The following is a 17,409-nucleotide window of genomic DNA, read 5'->3' as shown; positions in this document are numbered from 1 at the left end:
TGAGTTAGTCAAAGTGTGTGGTGGTCTGTGTATCCAGGATCCGGTGATCCACGAAATCTTCCCAACGTTTGGGCCAAAGTCCGGAAACACCATGCTGACAATCAGAGGAGCTTTCCTCGACACTGGAACCAAACAAGAGGTGACTGTTGGGAAAACAGCCTGTAAAATCCAGAGGTCAGTTCACATCAGTCTTCATTTACCTCTCTTCATCTTAAGCCCATTTTCACTGATCAAACTACACCTACCAAAATCTGGTATTTGTCTGCAATATGAATGGATTCAATCTGTATTCACTCCCGGGTCTAATGACTCTGCAGTACACACAGGTTTCTATCTGCTCCGGCTCAGCAGTAATGGAAACGTGGCACCAGGGTGAACATTCTAATTTCATCATGGCAGTCTAAATGCTGTTGCTGTACCTTTTCTGGTGCAACATTATTACATGCATTTGACTTCCAGGCATTGACGTGTAAATAGCCATAAAACATTTGTATACTTATTGTTTTTTTACATCTTGGGAACAACATGCAACAGCGATTTTTGTTCTTCCGATATAGCAAAATGCAACATTGGTAGGATGGCGAGAGCTTCTCAGCCCCCAACACGTTTGTGTCATTGAACTTGAATCATAGGATAAAAACAGAAAGACACATTTAAAAATCCTGCGTATGCTTGTGAATTTTCGTGTGAAAGAGGTATTGTGTATCTGTCTGTTCTTGGTTCTACTTGTAATGTCTCTTTCTCTTTCATTTTTGTCTCTTTTAATTTCCTTCAATTTGTAATTTTCGGGAAAGCTCTTCAAAAAAAGTTTGCACGTCAAGTGGCTGATTTTCTTTACTTTTTTTATTCCACAATGACAAATTAGCTTTGACCGTACTGTGATTTTATAGAGAATGTTTTTGCCTGTGAGCCAGAAAACTGGTTAAAAGGTCAAATATTTTTCTTTCACTCTTTTCCTTCTTCCGTCCCTTTTCCTGCTCAAGCTTGACTTATTAGGACTAATGTGAGAGAAATGCATGAATGGGGGCTTGGACAATGGACCCCACTGTACACTCTGACACAACAATATGTCCTCTGTGTTTACTCACCCCCCTTAACCTCCGACCCTCACTCTAACCTCCCGCCACCAGCCTGTCGTCTACCATGCTGACCTGCAAAACGCCCCCTCATGCTGTCCCATCCGAGCAACCCGTGAAGCTGACAGTGGACTCAGTGGAGGTCCACGCCCCTGTGATGTTCACCTACAACCAAGACCCCATCATCAACAGCATCCAGCCGTCTCGCTCCTTCATCAGGTTAGAACTGTTCTCTGGTTTTCAGTCTAAATTTTGGGGGGATTTACAGGAATGGTTTGGCAATCACTCTATGTCAGCTCAACTTATTTCCTCCAAATCAGAGCTCTTGCATCTTTCCACACCTAGAGGAGGTACAGTATAAGAGCGGGAAAGCGTGGGTGAATTAGAGTTAGAATATCAGTGGATGGTCAAGACAGATTAATGCTTCACTTTTAAAGGAGGAGAGAACAAATGGGAGGGGAGGAGAGGCTAAACTGCGAACGCTAACAGCAGATCACTCCCAGTGGGAATCTAACATGACTCTTGTCTCATGGTAATGCTAACACACATTCTCATCCCCCTCACTGTAGCGGAGGCTGCACGTTGTCGGCTCATGGCTTCTTCCTCCAGTCCGGCCTCCAGCCTCAGATGGTCCTCACCACTGCTCAGGATGCTGAGGTCTTCCATGTGGTGGGTACAAGAAACATCTTATATCATATCATTTGAATTGCACAGTTATACCTAAGGCATCAAATAAAATGCTCTCTAAAACGTATTTTTAAAAAAGACCATTTGGTTTTCTAAAGAGCTGACAGAAATATCAACTGTTGCAAAAAGCTTATAAAGGTATATAAACGCATATATTACATCCGCTTATAACGGTATATACAAGCATATCTTACATCCAGTTATGAAGGTAAATACACGCACATGTTGCAATTGGTTTAAAGGTATAAACAGGCATAAATATGTGTAAATGAATTAAAGAACTGGAACCTTTGCAATCTGAAGGTTTATATTCATGGTTGGGCAAATAAACAGTTTAGATCCTGCCTGAGAAATATTTCCCTTTCGAGTATATAGGGACGTTTCCTTGAGCTCAAGAATATTTTGGGCCTTTTCCATTCATTCTGACTGCAGATTGAATGGAAAAGGCCCAAAAAATCTTCACAGCCCCTTGCGCAGACTTTCACCTTCCAAGAGGTCCGCACTCCTGATTTAATACTGTCAGGCTGACTTTTAATACTGTTAACTTTGACATACATGTATGTAGACATTGCGGGGATGGGTTCCTCCTCTCTTGTGTGTCAGTCTGGCTTTTTGCATCTCTGTACGTCACCTGTTCACATAAGACCATTGTTTTAATTGTTGTGCTGTGGAAATGTCAACATGAAGGTGCCAAAGCAGAAACCAGTTCCTGCTTTAGTTCCTGGGTGTAAATCCTACGACTCCCTATACCAATTAGTAATATCATATGCAGACTGTCACATGCATGGTATTGTCATTATACAGAGTTACGACTCCAGAACCCATTTAGAAGCAAAAAACTATATAGCGAGGAAATGGAAAATCTTCAGTCTGAGCTGTAGGATCCAGCTGTCACGTCTGACTCACACGCTGAACAGCAGAGCGAAGCCTTTAGGATGCTCTGGCTCTCTTCAACATCGTCAGACTTTATTCTACTTATTGCAGGAAAATGATTCGTACACACATGGATGTGTAAAGCACATTGTATTGCTCCCTTAGACTGGCTTGCCTTGGTGACGACAGCCCAGAGGTGTTATCCAACCCTGACACACAGCAGGCTTTCATCACGCTGTCTGCAGGCATTTCATAATGTCTGCAACTGATGTACATCAATTGTATGAACCTGAGAATGTGTTAAATACATTTAAAATATCTTACACGTCGTAAAAAAGAGGGTTTTTCATGGTTTAATTGGTGCTACTGTCTGATGCTATTGGCATTAGGACCTTGACAGATGATACCATTAACTAACAGGTATTTTCTGAACAGGATGGTCATAGATGGACAAACTGTTCATCTCTCCCCACCTGTCTTTTCACTTTACACTCCCCCGCCCCCTACCAATAATTCCTGATAAAGTCTGAATGAGCCCACGTGAGAATACAGGAGGACTACTGCTGTAGACTCACTGCGAGTCATTTCTAACAGGCAATGGAGGTGAAATACACGTAGAAGACTGCGGAAAGATGAAGAAAGTCAAGATCTTTTGGTCTGGCCAACGTTGGAGTCAATGTGCTCTAAACAAAGACATCTGATCTCCGCAGCAGAATGAATACAATATGTCCTGCCTCCTACACTCCACCCCTCATCTGAACGATGCAGAGGTTTTCCCGTTGTTGTAAACGATTGTGACCGGAGAATCTCTGGTTGCATTGTTCATATGTGGAAGGCAAAATCCAGAAAATGTCTAGACCCTATTGTCGATACATTATCCAGAGTTCATGTCTGAGAGGAGAGTTTGTCTTTCATTGAGTTTTTAAAGTTCTTATTTCTACAATACCAGGGAAACAATCTGGCAGCGCAGAATTGTGTTTGAGTGTGAAAATACTAACTTTTTAAGATTTATAGTGATAGACAGCGATTACCTAAGAAGATGGAGATTTATGCTACACTTCACCATGTCTCTTTTTTTTTGGAACATTCTTCATGGGAAACTTTGTAATTCATAACACAGACATAATATTCAGTAACAGAAAACAATATTCCAGATAGCTCTTTGGCTAGTGCAGTGCAGCCTGACCAAAGTTCATGTTGCAGCCAGGAAAGAGTCACCGCTGTCTGAAGCAATAATACTGATGACCCAGAAATGACCCAGCATGGCGTCCCTTTCTTTCCCGGAACGCAGTGACCCTCTGATCCACTCCGATACTGGACTTGGATCACAGCTTGGATTTCATCACAGTTGCTGAAATGATACCTTTGAAAAAAGAGAGGGAGTTGGGGCACCTCTATTTATCTGTCAAACTAGACAAAATGTTCCATGTTAAGAAGTGATTTAATCTCTAAAACTGAAAACATATGCCCAAATTTTGTTAAGCAAGTCAACAATTGTTTATATCAATGTGTTGAAATTGTTTAGGTTCACAGATTTCAAAATGTGGACGTGATTTGATGATTTTTAAAACCTGCACCTGATCAGAATTGTATTCTTAAGAGTACATACTCTGTCAGAGCAAAGGTGACATGTTTTTAGTGAGTCATAAACAAACATCCCTGTTGACTGTGTGTGTGCGTGTGTGAGAGTTTGTGTGTTTGCCTTAGGGAGGTGGCTTGAGGAGAAGCAGTGCTTTGTTATGCTGTGGGTTCACATGCAGAGTGATACAGAACACACACTCATTAAACAAGACTTCCATCTCAAATCTTATTGACAAAATATTCCTCATCTCCAATTTGTCTTCCCTTGATGGTCTCTCTCACGCACACACGGACACACTCATGAACACACAAACACACACTCCCCGTGGTGTCTCGTCTTTCAGTTTCCCTTTCCCTGGTCATTGACCTGTGTTCAGGTCAGGGGTTGATGGGTCTCTGGGGAGCTCGGGCTTCTTTGCACAGAAACAGCGTGAATAGACGCAGCTCAGACTTATGATTCTGTTCTGAATCCTTGTTTCACCTGACGAGTATCTGGATGTGTACGTGCCTCTGTCCCCTCCCTCAGAAGTCGCTATCAAAGAAATCTTTGACTACGTAACTCTCAACTGCTCCAGTGGAGCAGTTATAGGGACAACAGGAGGCACTTGTCGCGTACATCTGTATGAGGTGAAGCGGTTTGTTTGGTCTGTTCCCTCTGGATGAATAAAGGGTTAAAAAAACAGTTGAGAGGTCAAAAACAGAAAAAGCTGAGCAAACTGTAAATGTTTGGGCTATAAAGTGTTGTTTGCATCACATTCAGTGTATTGTAAAAGGTATATCATAGGTCTCATTGTCATTTTGAACTTATGGTTGTGTCAGAGGACAAAGCAAAAGCACTGTTGCCATGGATTCACATGGTTTGCTGACTGGTTAACGGACTGGAACTGTGCGTCAGGGGACACCTGTCAGCCAATCAGAAAGTATCAGAAGCCTTTCTTTGACCAAAACGTAATATCTTACAAACACGTCTTAATTCTTGGGCTTTAAAATACAAATCAACATTTTACATTTAAACCCTTCTTTATATCAACTCTGTTGAGAGATGTGATGTGTTAATGGAATTAATGGCTGTCAGATATATGAAAGTCAGAGAGCGCGAGAGAGAGAGAGAGAGAGAGAGAGAGAGAGAGAGAGAGAGAGAGAGAGAGAGAGAGAGAGAGAGAGAGCGAGCAGCCTGTATAAAATAAGGCTATCATTACTAATGATTTAGGATGGGATCATGCCCCATAGGGCCCACAGCTGTCGCCTGTTAAATTCTTTCCAGTAAACGGGATGAGCTTGACTCCGCCTGGAAAGGGACAATATAAGTGTCTTATTGTCTTAATCCTTCAAAAAAAGAGGCAAGGATCTTTCACAGATAGACATCCCAGAGGTGTCCATTGCCAGCGCAAAAGCATTCTGGGTAATTTGAGTCTATCATGCCCACACAGCAGGATTCATGAACCTAAACTTTAGCCTTGCAATCAGTTTCACTGACAAGAAGCCATAGCAGCCTGATGATCAGTTCAGTTCAGTTGGCGAAATCTGTTCCCCCATGCAGTCGGACAAAGAATCTCTGAGACCTGAGAGAGACCTGCTGAAAGTCAACAGCCAAGGTTCAGGGGTCTCAGCTGGATCCAGGGCATGAAAAAAAAGAGAAAACACCCAGTGTTGACTTGATATCTGCCTCTCAGATCTCCAGTAAAGCCTGGTCTCAGCCAATCTCAACTTTCCCACAAACATGAAAGAGATCTTTTTTTACGATCCGTCGTGAAAAGCTGGTATGGTCACACAATCCAAAGAGGACCGCACTTATACAAAAACAGCAAAAAAGTCATCAGAAGAAACTCACAAACCTCTGCAGAAAGTGGACTTCTTCACTAGAGTTGCTTTAGGGTTGCTGCACTATCTCATGCGGTTTGGATTAACTAGCGCCTTCTTCACTGTAGCCAGGCACCTGTCGCCTGCATTCACAAACTGGCTTGTTCTGTGTCGGACTCCTCTCCCTAACTCATCCCAGTGGGCCAAATCCCTCCAGCTGACACCTGAATCCCTCATGAACTCTCTTTCCTTTCCCATGCCCCACACACACAGCTGGGGGGGGGGGGGGGGGGGGGGGGGGGGGGGGGGGGGGGGGGGGGGGGGGGACGTTTTCCTCCATGTCAGCAGGCGAGGTGCATCAAAGCTCGAACTGCTTCCAGTAGAGCTGATCATCCGCCAACAAGTCAAGACTAGGTTGTGTCAATGTGTTTTAAAGCTATCAATGTGAAGCCGGGAAGTTGCCATAAAAGAAGTCAGCCAAGTTTTGTCGTGTAAACAGTTGAAACATCTAGTTATTTTGACCTCAGCAGAGAACTGTTGGCCTGTGCTTTGCTATTTAGAATCAAAGCATACGATGTTGGTTACTCCAAGCACCTGAACCATAACAGCTCAAATAGACAAGCATCCCATTTTAAGCGGCAACTGGCTTGTCCAGGTTTTCACAGACGACAGTTCACTTGACGCATACAAGTCATACTCCATGACCGCAGTAAGTAACTCTGCACGTTTCATTGTCAACATCCGTTGTTGCACACTTCCATTGTACCGTTGTGGTTGTGTTTGCGTTGGTGGCTTTTGCGATGTGTTGTTACATTTATGATTTCTGTTAATGCGCTTGTGTGAGATGTCCTGGCCACTGTTAAAAAATGGTTGTTGGATAGGATTTACATGGTGGCACTGATGAAAACAAGTATGTAGCATGTCCATACATACCAGCTCTGCACTCTGCGGATTGCATTGAAGGAGGGAGCAAGATTCAAAATATGTTCTTTGCAGTTACAGACACATCTAATGCCAAAAACAACAAGATGATAAGTGACACACAGATTATCTTGAGACCTTAAGTCCAAAGTAAATAATAACACAGCGCAGCGTGGTAGGAAACAGTGGAAAACTCTACTAGCATAAATCACTCTAGATTTGACAAGCGTTTGTGTATGTGGGAGCTCCGTTATGACTTTTCTTTTTCGCAGCCTGTTACGCTAATGATCCTTCAGGGACGGCGGAGGTTTTTCGGGATCGCTGGTTCTCTCATCACCCCGCAGTAAGACTTTTTCGGCCCGCTCTCTGCCAGCTTTCTGAGCGATTGTATTTACAGCTGCTCCCAACCCACTGCCCTTCACCTCCTCTCGCCTTAATGAGAGGAGACATCAGCTGAACAATGAAATTGACTGAGGTTTCCACTAATTCACAGGATATTTTTCCTTTTGCTGCACCCCTGGGAGACAGGGCACAGGGGGGGTGGCCCTACAGTCACTTTCTACCCAGTTATTTTTGGTGCTCAGAGGAGAGGAGGTTAATTGGATTGTTGTTTTAAGGCAACCTCGTGCTGGCCTCACACACAGCCGCGCACACACCTTGTTCATTTGTGTGTGTGTGTCTCTGATGTGTTTATGTCTTAATGCATGTGTTCAGGCATTTACAGATGCATGGTACTTTGACTGTATTCATGTGTGTGCGTCCATCTGGGCTCCTACAGCTCACCAGGGAGTCAGATTGGGAAGTTTATCAGGAAGTTTCAGCAAGAATTACACAGAGCTGCTGCTACTGAATGGCTGGGAGTCAGATATCGGTAAAAATGTTGGAAGTCACATTTTAACCATTTTGTAGAACTTGTCTTGTTATTTTTTACTCAGCAGTGCCATGGCACCCAACTGGTCCGACCTCAGGGTCCATATTTCTTCTTTCTTCTCACATCGATGTCCAAGTCGCCTGAATATGGGCAATTAAAAATTAAAACAGAATGAATGAAATCATATTGCAGTATCTAACCAATGAGTCCATTACCCTGCTTGCTCTGTGTCGGGTCACAAGGAGCTGGAGCCTCTTCCAACTGACTTTAAAGGGCCCATATTGTGTAAAATACATTTTCTGGTCTTTTACTATCCGTAATTACTTGAAGGGGTAAGTAGGGACCCTCAAAGTATGAAAACAGTCACTCCACGGAATATTTCACTCAGTTCATTCTAAGAAATATGTTATCGAAACGTCTCGTTTCGTACTTCCTCCCCCTTATGATGTCATTCGGGAACGCACTCGTCTCTCAGCTCCACCCAGCGGGTACCGGTCCAACCTCTGAACCCACCACCCCCACTCCCTGTCACCTCCACCACCACCACCACCCCTCCAGACCGAACGCGACACAGAGTAGACATGTTGCTGAGCTAGCAGCTTGTTAGCTACCACAGTCTAACCACAACAACAACACTGAAGAAACACTGCAGAGTGGAAGGATGCAAGGAAGAGAATGTGTCCGTCCACATTCCTCCTAAGAACGTTACTGTTCGAGACCAGCGGTTACGCTTTATTTCTTCTGATGTGCCATGTTGCGGTGCTCAGTACGGAGTAATGTAGACGTATTGAAACTCTGTTGTGAAACTCCGTACTGTAACTCGGGACGTTACTCCTACATTGGCCGACTGTCCTGCTAACACTTGAACAAACATGAGGATGGTGTAACTTACCGTTCATAAACATCCTGTTGTAACCGACTGTAAATATGTGGCTGGTCTTCTATAACTGCAAACATAATGTGACTTTCAATCGTGTTTACCAGAGAGTGTCAACGCGCCAGAATGAGACCGGTGATAGGCCTGGTCGCGTGTCACTCAAAGTGCAGTTAGCCAATTAGAGGAGGGGCTCAAGAGGCAGGCGGAAACAGCCTGTTCTGTCTGCAGCTCCAGAGAGAGGCAGAAGAGAGGACATGGAAATACACAATGCAGCAGTTTTTTCGACTTTAAACCACTGATTTATCATCTTAGGGGACCAATACCTCAAATTAAATCCCAGAAAGGTGTAAAATATGGCCCCTTTAAGTACTGACACAACTTAAAGGAATATTTCACCCAAAAAAATTTGATTCCCCTATTATCTACTCACTACCATGGAGATGGGGGAAGTGTTTGAGTCCACAAACCCCTTTTGGAGTTTCAGGAGTTAACAGCGTAGCAGCCAAATCCAATACAATTGAAGTAACTGGTGACCAGGTCTTTAAACGTAAAAAAAAAAAAAAAAGTTGTATTCAGGGAATTTCTTTAGATATGGTTAAAATGTTTAGTTTGACTCAAGGATGAAATGATTACTTTTAGTATTAAAGATCAAGGCAGTTGTGGTCTCACAAAACACTTTTTTTTGTCTTGTGAACGTGATGTCTCAGGAACATTTGCAGAAAATGCCTTCAAATTTGCTAAACTAGTTTATTTGGACTCACAAATGAACTGATTCTAATTTGTGGTCAAAAGTCTAGTTATTTTATTACATTGCTGACTTAACAACAATTACAGTTACATTGGGGGGAATATGTGTGGGTGTTTAAGTGAGGGAATAGGAACTCATTGGGAATCACCCAAAATGTTCAGACTTAAAATAAAAAAAGGTTATTCAGTCATCTAAAGTAGTATCTATTTAACATCCCAAGAGGTTAATGACACAACTAATAATAGCAAGAGAGAGAGAAAGTCGTGTTCAAACCAGGTCACTACAACATACTGCACACTGAGGTCATAGAGGTAGAAGAACCTTAAACACTCCGTATCAAACTAGCATTTGCATTGTGGAACAGCTGTGATATTGTTGACAAGATATAATGAAAAGTTATACTGTAAAGACTGCTGCACACTAGAGGATATTCGGGACCCAATTTGCCCCTTCCCTCAATCGCGGGGGCGTTCCCAACTGGAGGTCACTCGGTGCCGATTATCTGCCCAAATAATCCTGAAGTGTGGGGGGGTTTACAAATAATCCTAATGCTACCGATTGAGTGGGAGCCTCCCCGATCTCAAATGTTTGTACATGTATGTACATGTACATGTTTGATAATTACGAAGATCGGCTCAGACAGAAACCCACCATAGCAAGAAAGAGAGAGCTGACTGGGAAGCATCACCACGATGTTGCGTACTTGTACTGCTCTGACTAAAAACAACAATACATTTCCAACTCACCTCCAGCTCGCGCTGCTAAATGAATACGCTTTCTTAGCCATGACTACATCCATAGTTTTGGGGGGCTTTTTCGCTGCAAAACAGAACACACGACATCAGTCCTCCTCCATGTTTGTTTTTCTCCTGAAGTCACGTTTAATCACGCAAGTGTTCCACACTCACTTCAGAAGGTGGCGGTAATGTGCCTAAAAGTGTCTGTGAGATTTCAAGTCTCTGGATCACCACTGTGAAATTGTTTCCTACAAACGGTATGTGTGTGGTCTGACGTTCTGGCCAACTCCTCCTCCTCCTTATTATTATAAGATTAAAAATCAGTTAAATCTGTCATAATGTCTGTGGTCTCCCACGTTTTTAAAATCGGTCAAAATCCTCTAGTGTGCAGCAGGCCTATATCTCAGGTAAGTCAGCCAGACAATTCAATGGTAGAAAATAAAGTGAGAGTCATGAAGTCCATGATTTATGTGTCTTGATCTTGATTAAAGCCAGTGTGTCCAGATTCAAAACCACAAACCTTCTTATACCTGCCCTACCTGCTCAGTCACACATTGTAAATGAATCCATTCAATGACCAACAACAGTATACGTCTCCTCTCTCTACTAAGCAACAGTTTGAAAATGGTATTTAATGCATTCAAAAGTCACAATAGGCACATTGACGTGAGCTCACTACTTGAACCTCCTCTCCTCAAGTGATTTCAACTGAAGAGACAAATCAGCCTTTGTAACCCAGAAGATAAACACAGACGAATGTGGCTGTAACCACAGCACAAACATCAACACTGATCTCTCAGTGTGCAGCCAAACGGGTCTGGTTTGTTCTGAGTGCACCTGTGTAGACGAATATGATGTTATCACACTTTTAACAGCTTTTGTATCTGTTGTCTGGAATAATTAGCTTTGCAAAGAGAAAAATCCACAATATATAAAGCAAATCCTTTTATTCTGGCCTCAGTTTAACCACAGGATTACTGAAAGTATGAATTATGGAGTCTTGACATAAACTACAAAATGTGTAGAGTTTAAAAACAGTGTGTTGACAGGCAGACCAGGAAGGATAATATATTGTTTTATAAACTAAACTGTTTCTTTTTCTGCAAAATCATGTCAACTACATTGTTTGTCATCTTCCCACTAGTCTATTGATTTCTTGTTTCTGGGAAAGTTGCCCTGGATCAGATCCAATTTGGATGTTGTTCCTTTACAAGTCGACCACATCAACAAATTTCCTCCCACTCTTTTTGTAAAACAGTTACTGTCTACTACATTGTGTAAGAGTGGCAGTTTTACACTCTTCTGTCGTTGTATTTTAAGTCTGTGTGGCACGTACATAGTAATACGTGTCTTAATGACAATGTATGGGAGAACAGGGCAAGATGAGCCACATTTTATATTTTGGCAGATTTGAGACAGAAATGATTGTAAGATCAACAGGTCTAATCTTTATCTGTTTCTGCCCAAGTGTCAACATGTCCCACCCTCCAGGTTCAATCATACTGCAGGTAGCTCAATCAGAGTAAACACCACAAGGAAACATGTTCTACTTAGGTAATGGAAAACCCTCTGGCACCTTCATAAAAGCATGATTATTAACATTAACATAATATCAGAGATTTGTGCTGAACAAAAGGACATCGAGCATCTAGTGGTGAAGTTGCATGTTGCAGCTGAACCTCCATCGCTTAACCCCCCCCCCCCCCCCTTCCAAACATGAAAGAGAACCTGTGGTTACCTTCAGTTGTCATAAAAACTCAAAGGTGTTTAGTTTTTCCAGTCTGGGCTACTGTAAAGAACATGGCAGCCTCTGTAGAGAAGACCTGTTCCCTGTGTAAATATGAAGTATTTAAATATAAATGGCCCATTCCAAGGTAAAGAAAACAACAATTGGTACAATTTAGATGAAACGCACTATGGGAAAACATCTCTAGGAATATTTTATATAAAATTATATAGGTACCTTTCACCTATATCTTACACACTGAACCTTCAAAAGGTGTCAAAGACGTGGCCTCATTTTGGCCAGTAAACAACATGAAATTCTGCCACACCTCAATAATAAGGGACTTTTTAAAAAGGACTGTTTTGTTCTCTCTGAGCTTTCTGTCTCTAGCTTGGGGTCTTAATGAGCACAAACGTTAGGACGCCTACCTGGGCTGAATCCAACATGGGATAAAGTGCTGTTGTGCCCTCAGGCCACGCGTGTGAAGACAGCAGTGGCTGAAAACAGGCGGTGCCTCGTGCAACGTGTTAAAAAAGAAGCCACCAATCTGAGGATTAACGCTGGGCTCCTCTCCAGAGTGACTGACTGACAACCTGGGGGGAGCACTCTTTTCTATACGTCATAGGAAAGTTGAGAAGGGGGTGTATTTGTCTTTACTATAAGGAATAGTAATGAATATTTGATTGGTCTGTATGTATGTATTTTATTCGCCTATCTCAAAAGCTGTTCATTCCGTCTACGTCAAACTTTGCAGGTGTGTTTCTGCAGGCCCAATGAGGTGCAACTTAGACATGTGAGATGTTCAGAACATGAATGCATTTTGAATAAACCGACCAACAGCTCTAGAGCAGCATGGGCTGGGACTCATCAACGTAAATGAAGACATTGATCACGACGATTCATTTTTCAGTTCAGGGTTTTGCATACTGAGTCGAATGCCACCAAGCTTTGAATACATAGAGGAACACCTCTTAATGTAGCAGTGGTGGCCACAGCTTTAGGGCTCCATGGACTGAGTCCAGCATGTCCTTATAAGTCCACAGCCCCTGTTTGGAATAGTTACTGCATGAGTAATATACTAATGTAGTGATGGGTTTGTAGAAGATCTGTCTTTGGGTCAGCTCTAGGTGAGGGTAGAAGTTGATATTCAACATGTAGCAGTGATGGTGCATCAGTAGTAATACAGCAATGACAATGTTTGTGCATGTGAAAGTTACAATAAAAGATTCTAAGCAAAAGCAAGTAGGAAAGGTTATGTGATAAATTTATTTTTGCATTTAACGGGGCAGGAAGCTTTCAGAGTAAAACTCTGTTTGATAATAAGCTTTTAGACTATATGCTTCTGGGGGCACAGTGGTGTGTTGGTTAAAACTGTCATCTCACAGCAACAAATGGTGTTTCTGGGGTCTTCCTGTGTGGAGTTTGCGTGTTCTCCTTGTGTCTGCGTGTTTTCTCTGGGTACAGCCTCCTCCCACAGTCTAAAGACATGAAGATTGGGGTTCGGTTAATTAGAGATTCTAAATTGAACCTAAGTATGAATGTGAGTGTGAAGGGTTGCTTGCCTCTAGTATGATGGCCCTATAATATGGTGACAACCTGTCCAGGGTGTACCACACTGCTCACCCAATGTCAGCTGGGGTTAGCTCCAGCCTGACGCGACTCGAGGATAAGCAGTGTAGATGGATGGACGGACTATATCCTTCTTTTGAACCCAGATGAAGATCAAAATCAAACATCCTCAGACTCACCCTTGATGACTCACCCATAACAATTATTGAACCCCTCAGCGAGAGGAATGTGTGTGCTTACAAGTGTACGTGTGAGCAAGCACACTTGGTGTTCAGTTTTCCTAACCTGCTTATTTTTCTGTTGATTTTGTGTGGTTCCCAACCACCTGTCTCCTCCAGAGCTGTGTGTATGGTGAGAACAGGACATCCATCCAGTGCACCACGCCCTCTCTAGCGAAGCTCGCCCTGCAGCCGCCGGTGTTTACCAAGGTATCGTTCGTCCTGGATGGCTTCTCGACAGACCAGTGGGACCTGATCTACGTGGAAGACCCCCTTTTCCAGGACCCCAAGCTCACCTCCAAAGACAACAAGAGCATAGTGGAGCTCAAGGTGAGAGAGCTTGTACAATTGAAACCCTCATGACAGGTAGTTGTTGTCACGTTTTGTCTCTTTTCCCTCACGTCAATGTTTGATGCTGCAGAAATAGCAAAGATCAGAGGTGTTGATCAGTTACAGCAGTACTAGCCTGCGGGGGCAGACCCCTCCAGAAACACAGGACACCTGCAGAAACTCCAATCATGCAGTTTAAGGTTGTAAAGAGAAGAAAGAAAATCTCTATTTAGGTGCTGTAGCAAATTTCAAACAGTTAAGATTTGCTTCATGGAACAACACGGGCGAAATAAGAGCTGAACCGTGTAATATCTGAAACCAGAGCACCCTGCAGCGCTCTGCAGACCCTTACAGATATGCTACAGGTCTGCAATGTGATGCTTGCAGTGTTTATTTAAAGGTCCACTGTGTAGGATTCACAGGATCTATCAGCAGAAAATGGATATCATTTTCATAATATTGTGGATGGAATGAATTTAATTTTTGTTTCCTTCAGATGAGTAGTAAATAATAACATCAGGAGCAGGTATTTTTTTAGTCTAAGTTGCACTGCCATGTTTCTACAGTAGCCTAGAATGGACAAACCAAACACCGGCTCTAGAGAGGGTATTTTGCCACCGTAGATTCTCACACATGCTTGGAAAGGGAGGGTGAGGCGAGAACGACTTCACCTTTAGATGCCACTAAAATGCACACATGCTAAACCTTTGACAGACGACACCATAGATTCCTTACTTTACTTCTGTAAACACCATGTAACTTTATTAGAAGTCAGTGATGTGGTTGCAGAACTTTAATTCATCATATGGAGCCAGGTCGATGTTCGTTCTGCTGGTCGCTGCACTTTGCTTCCCAATCCACACATTCACACGTGCAGCCATCCGCAGTTCAGGTCAAGTTGGGAAGGAAACAATACTGAAAGAAAAACAGGAAGTGGAGTCTGTTTCCCATCGTTTACACCCCCACTCCGACCTCCACGTCCCTCCTCCACTGCCCTGCCTCTCTGTGTATTCTCTCTCTTGACGTGCATTGTTCTGGCTGCCAGGGTCAAAGCTCTTGACATATTAATGCTGCTTTTCAAACAGGCCACCAAAGTCCCCAGAGTCTGTTTTCAGAACACAATGAAATACATATTTCTCCTCTTTTCTTTCTTTCTCTTCTTTGTCAACAGCAGCTTGATGGTTTATGGCAGCTGTGCTGAACCTCTCACTGGGGATCTATTTTTTCCCTCCTTCTTCTTCTTTCTCTCCTTTCCCAGACATGACCTTGGCCCTGATGCTAAATCCACCAAACTAACCTCTACCCCCCCTTCATCCTTCCCTCCAGCCCAGACAAACCCCCAGTTTTTACGTACGGGGGGACGGTACCAGGCATCGTACCAAAACAGGCCACATTTAATGCCATCTGATAACCCTGCTCTTCTCTGGCCTCGACTAAAGGGAAAATTGCTTGGTTCATTTAGCCCCATCTGATAACTGCAGTCCCAAAATGGCTGTCAATAGCAGACAAACAAAGCAATATTATCTCTGACTGGCATATTAACACATGATGGAACCAAGCTGTTGACTCTGGCTTGTGGCCAGATACTTATCACTGCTGATCAATTAATGTTGAGCGTGAGAAGCAGCTCACTTCCAATTATCATTATAACCATTTATTTAGATTGACTGTTTTGCTGTCAAGACTTTGGATAACTTTAATAACTCTTCTGTGTGTTTTGTACAACATTGTCACACCCACAGTCTGGAAATGCAGTGTGAGGACTGTGTTGGAGGAACCCGTTAATGTGTTTGTGGGAGGTTTAATTGCGAGCAAGAGGGTGAATTATTGCGTTTGTCGTGCTGTGTGTGTGTGTGTGTGTGTGTGTGTGTGTGTGTGTGTGTGTGTGTGTGTGTCTGTGTGTGTGTGTCTGTGTGTCTGTGTGTGTGTGTGTGTCACTGAGGGAGAGAGAGTGTGAAGGAACAGGTGCGAGCCTCCACTCTGTGTCAAATTGGAAAATCCCAAGCTGTCACGCAAGGAATGTGATCATTCTCTATATTACCTCCTGCTGCAAGTGTGTTTATGTATTAGTGAGTGTGTGTGTGTGAGAGAGAGAGAGGGACTGAAGAAACAAAAAATAAGTGAGGAGAGAAAGAGGGGGATCAAGCAAGTCTGAGAGTTAATGGAGCAGACTGCGTTGTTCTTTCACAGATTCCTATCAAACTACACACACTCACTAACACAGTTACACACACACTCAGTGATGTGGACAATAGCTGTGTGTGTTTTCTGTCAGACCTCTTTGTTGTTCGAGTCACAAGAACTCAGCGCCGACGAGTTCACTTCACACTCGCTGTTCTGTGCTTCACCTTCAACCTGATTCTCTTCACTGAGGATACTTCCTCTGCACTTTTTTTGCTTCAGATTTGGAGCAAAAATTAAAAGCCAGACTTAAGTGTTACACTTTGTTAGCCTGCAAAATGAGAATTGTGACATTTTAGCTGTTGCATGATAGTTCAATCTGTTGATTTGTAACTTTTTGGACGTCGCATATATAAAACTTCATATTCAGGAACTAGAATGGCACTCAGGAGACCCACTTATTGAAATCAGTCCCCTAAATGTGCCAGATTGTTTTTTTCATCAATATCCATTCATTTTTTCTCTGGAAATATTTCAAAACACCCTGATCCGGATTCGTACCAAAATTCAAAATTCTTCCTTGTGTCGTGTTCACCCCTCCACCAGGTTTCGTGTCAACTTGAATGATGATAATGAAGAAAATAAACCATTCAAATTCCTGGATTAAATGTCGATTACCATGGTAAAGGCCAGAGTTTTGACACTTTGAAGCCCCTGTTTAGGTCACTATCACAGACACAGCTTATTGAGTGTGCACCAAAAAAAAATGTGACAACAGACTTTCATTTGTTCAATGAGGTGTTTTATTCAGCATTCTTAATAGTTTCTAAACCTTTTACCATGTGAGAGCAATGCTCTTTGACCTTCAACAGCAATCGCTCTCTGCAATGCTGGTATTTTGTTGCTACTGTGTTGATCTCACATCATCTTTCTTGTTTCTCTCTCTCTCAATCTGTTTCCTCTTCCCTTTACTCTCCTCTTCCCTTTTCTGTATTTCCTCCAAACTTCCTGCCTCTTCCTCCCCTTATTCTCTCTCTCTCTCTCTCTCTCTCTCTCTCTCTCTCTCTCTCTCTCTCTCTCCCTCTCTCTCGCCTTTCCTCAATGCAGGGTGACCGGATGGACAGGGAGGCGATGAAGTGTCAGGTCCTGACTGTTTCCAATCACAGCTGTGAGACTCTGACTCTGGTGGGAAACACTCTGGAGTGCACCGTTCCCAACGAGCTGCAGACCGCCACTGCAAAAGAGCTGCAGGTGGAGGTGAGGCACACAGATCA

At 43.0% G+C, this 17,409-nt stretch overlaps 1 protein-coding gene across 1 annotated transcript in view; it reads left to right on the top strand.

The window, feature by feature from the left end:
• met (MET proto-oncogene, receptor tyrosine kinase) overlaps positions 1-17,409 on the top strand; it is a 72,194-nt gene that overhangs the window by 34,987 nt on the left and 19,798 nt on the right. Inside the window, exons 8-12 of the mRNA XM_034587816.1 lie at positions 38-174; positions 1,131-1,295; positions 1,646-1,745; positions 13,805-14,014; positions 17,243-17,392. Of these exons, the coding sequence (XP_034443707.1) occupies positions 38-174; positions 1,131-1,295; positions 1,646-1,745; positions 13,805-14,014; positions 17,243-17,392 (762 nt within the window). The remainder of the gene's footprint in view (positions 1-37; positions 175-1,130; positions 1,296-1,645; positions 1,746-13,804; positions 14,015-17,242; positions 17,393-17,409) is intronic.

The sequence above is a fragment of the Hippoglossus hippoglossus genome, chromosome 6 (genome assembly GCF_009819705.1).
Source record: "Hippoglossus hippoglossus isolate fHipHip1 chromosome 6, fHipHip1.pri, whole genome shotgun sequence".
Lineage (NCBI taxonomy): Eukaryota > Metazoa > Chordata > Actinopteri > Pleuronectiformes > Pleuronectidae > Hippoglossus > Hippoglossus hippoglossus.
The sequence above is the reverse complement of the archived record's forward strand: the minus strand, read 5'-3'. Positions and strand labels throughout refer to the sequence as shown.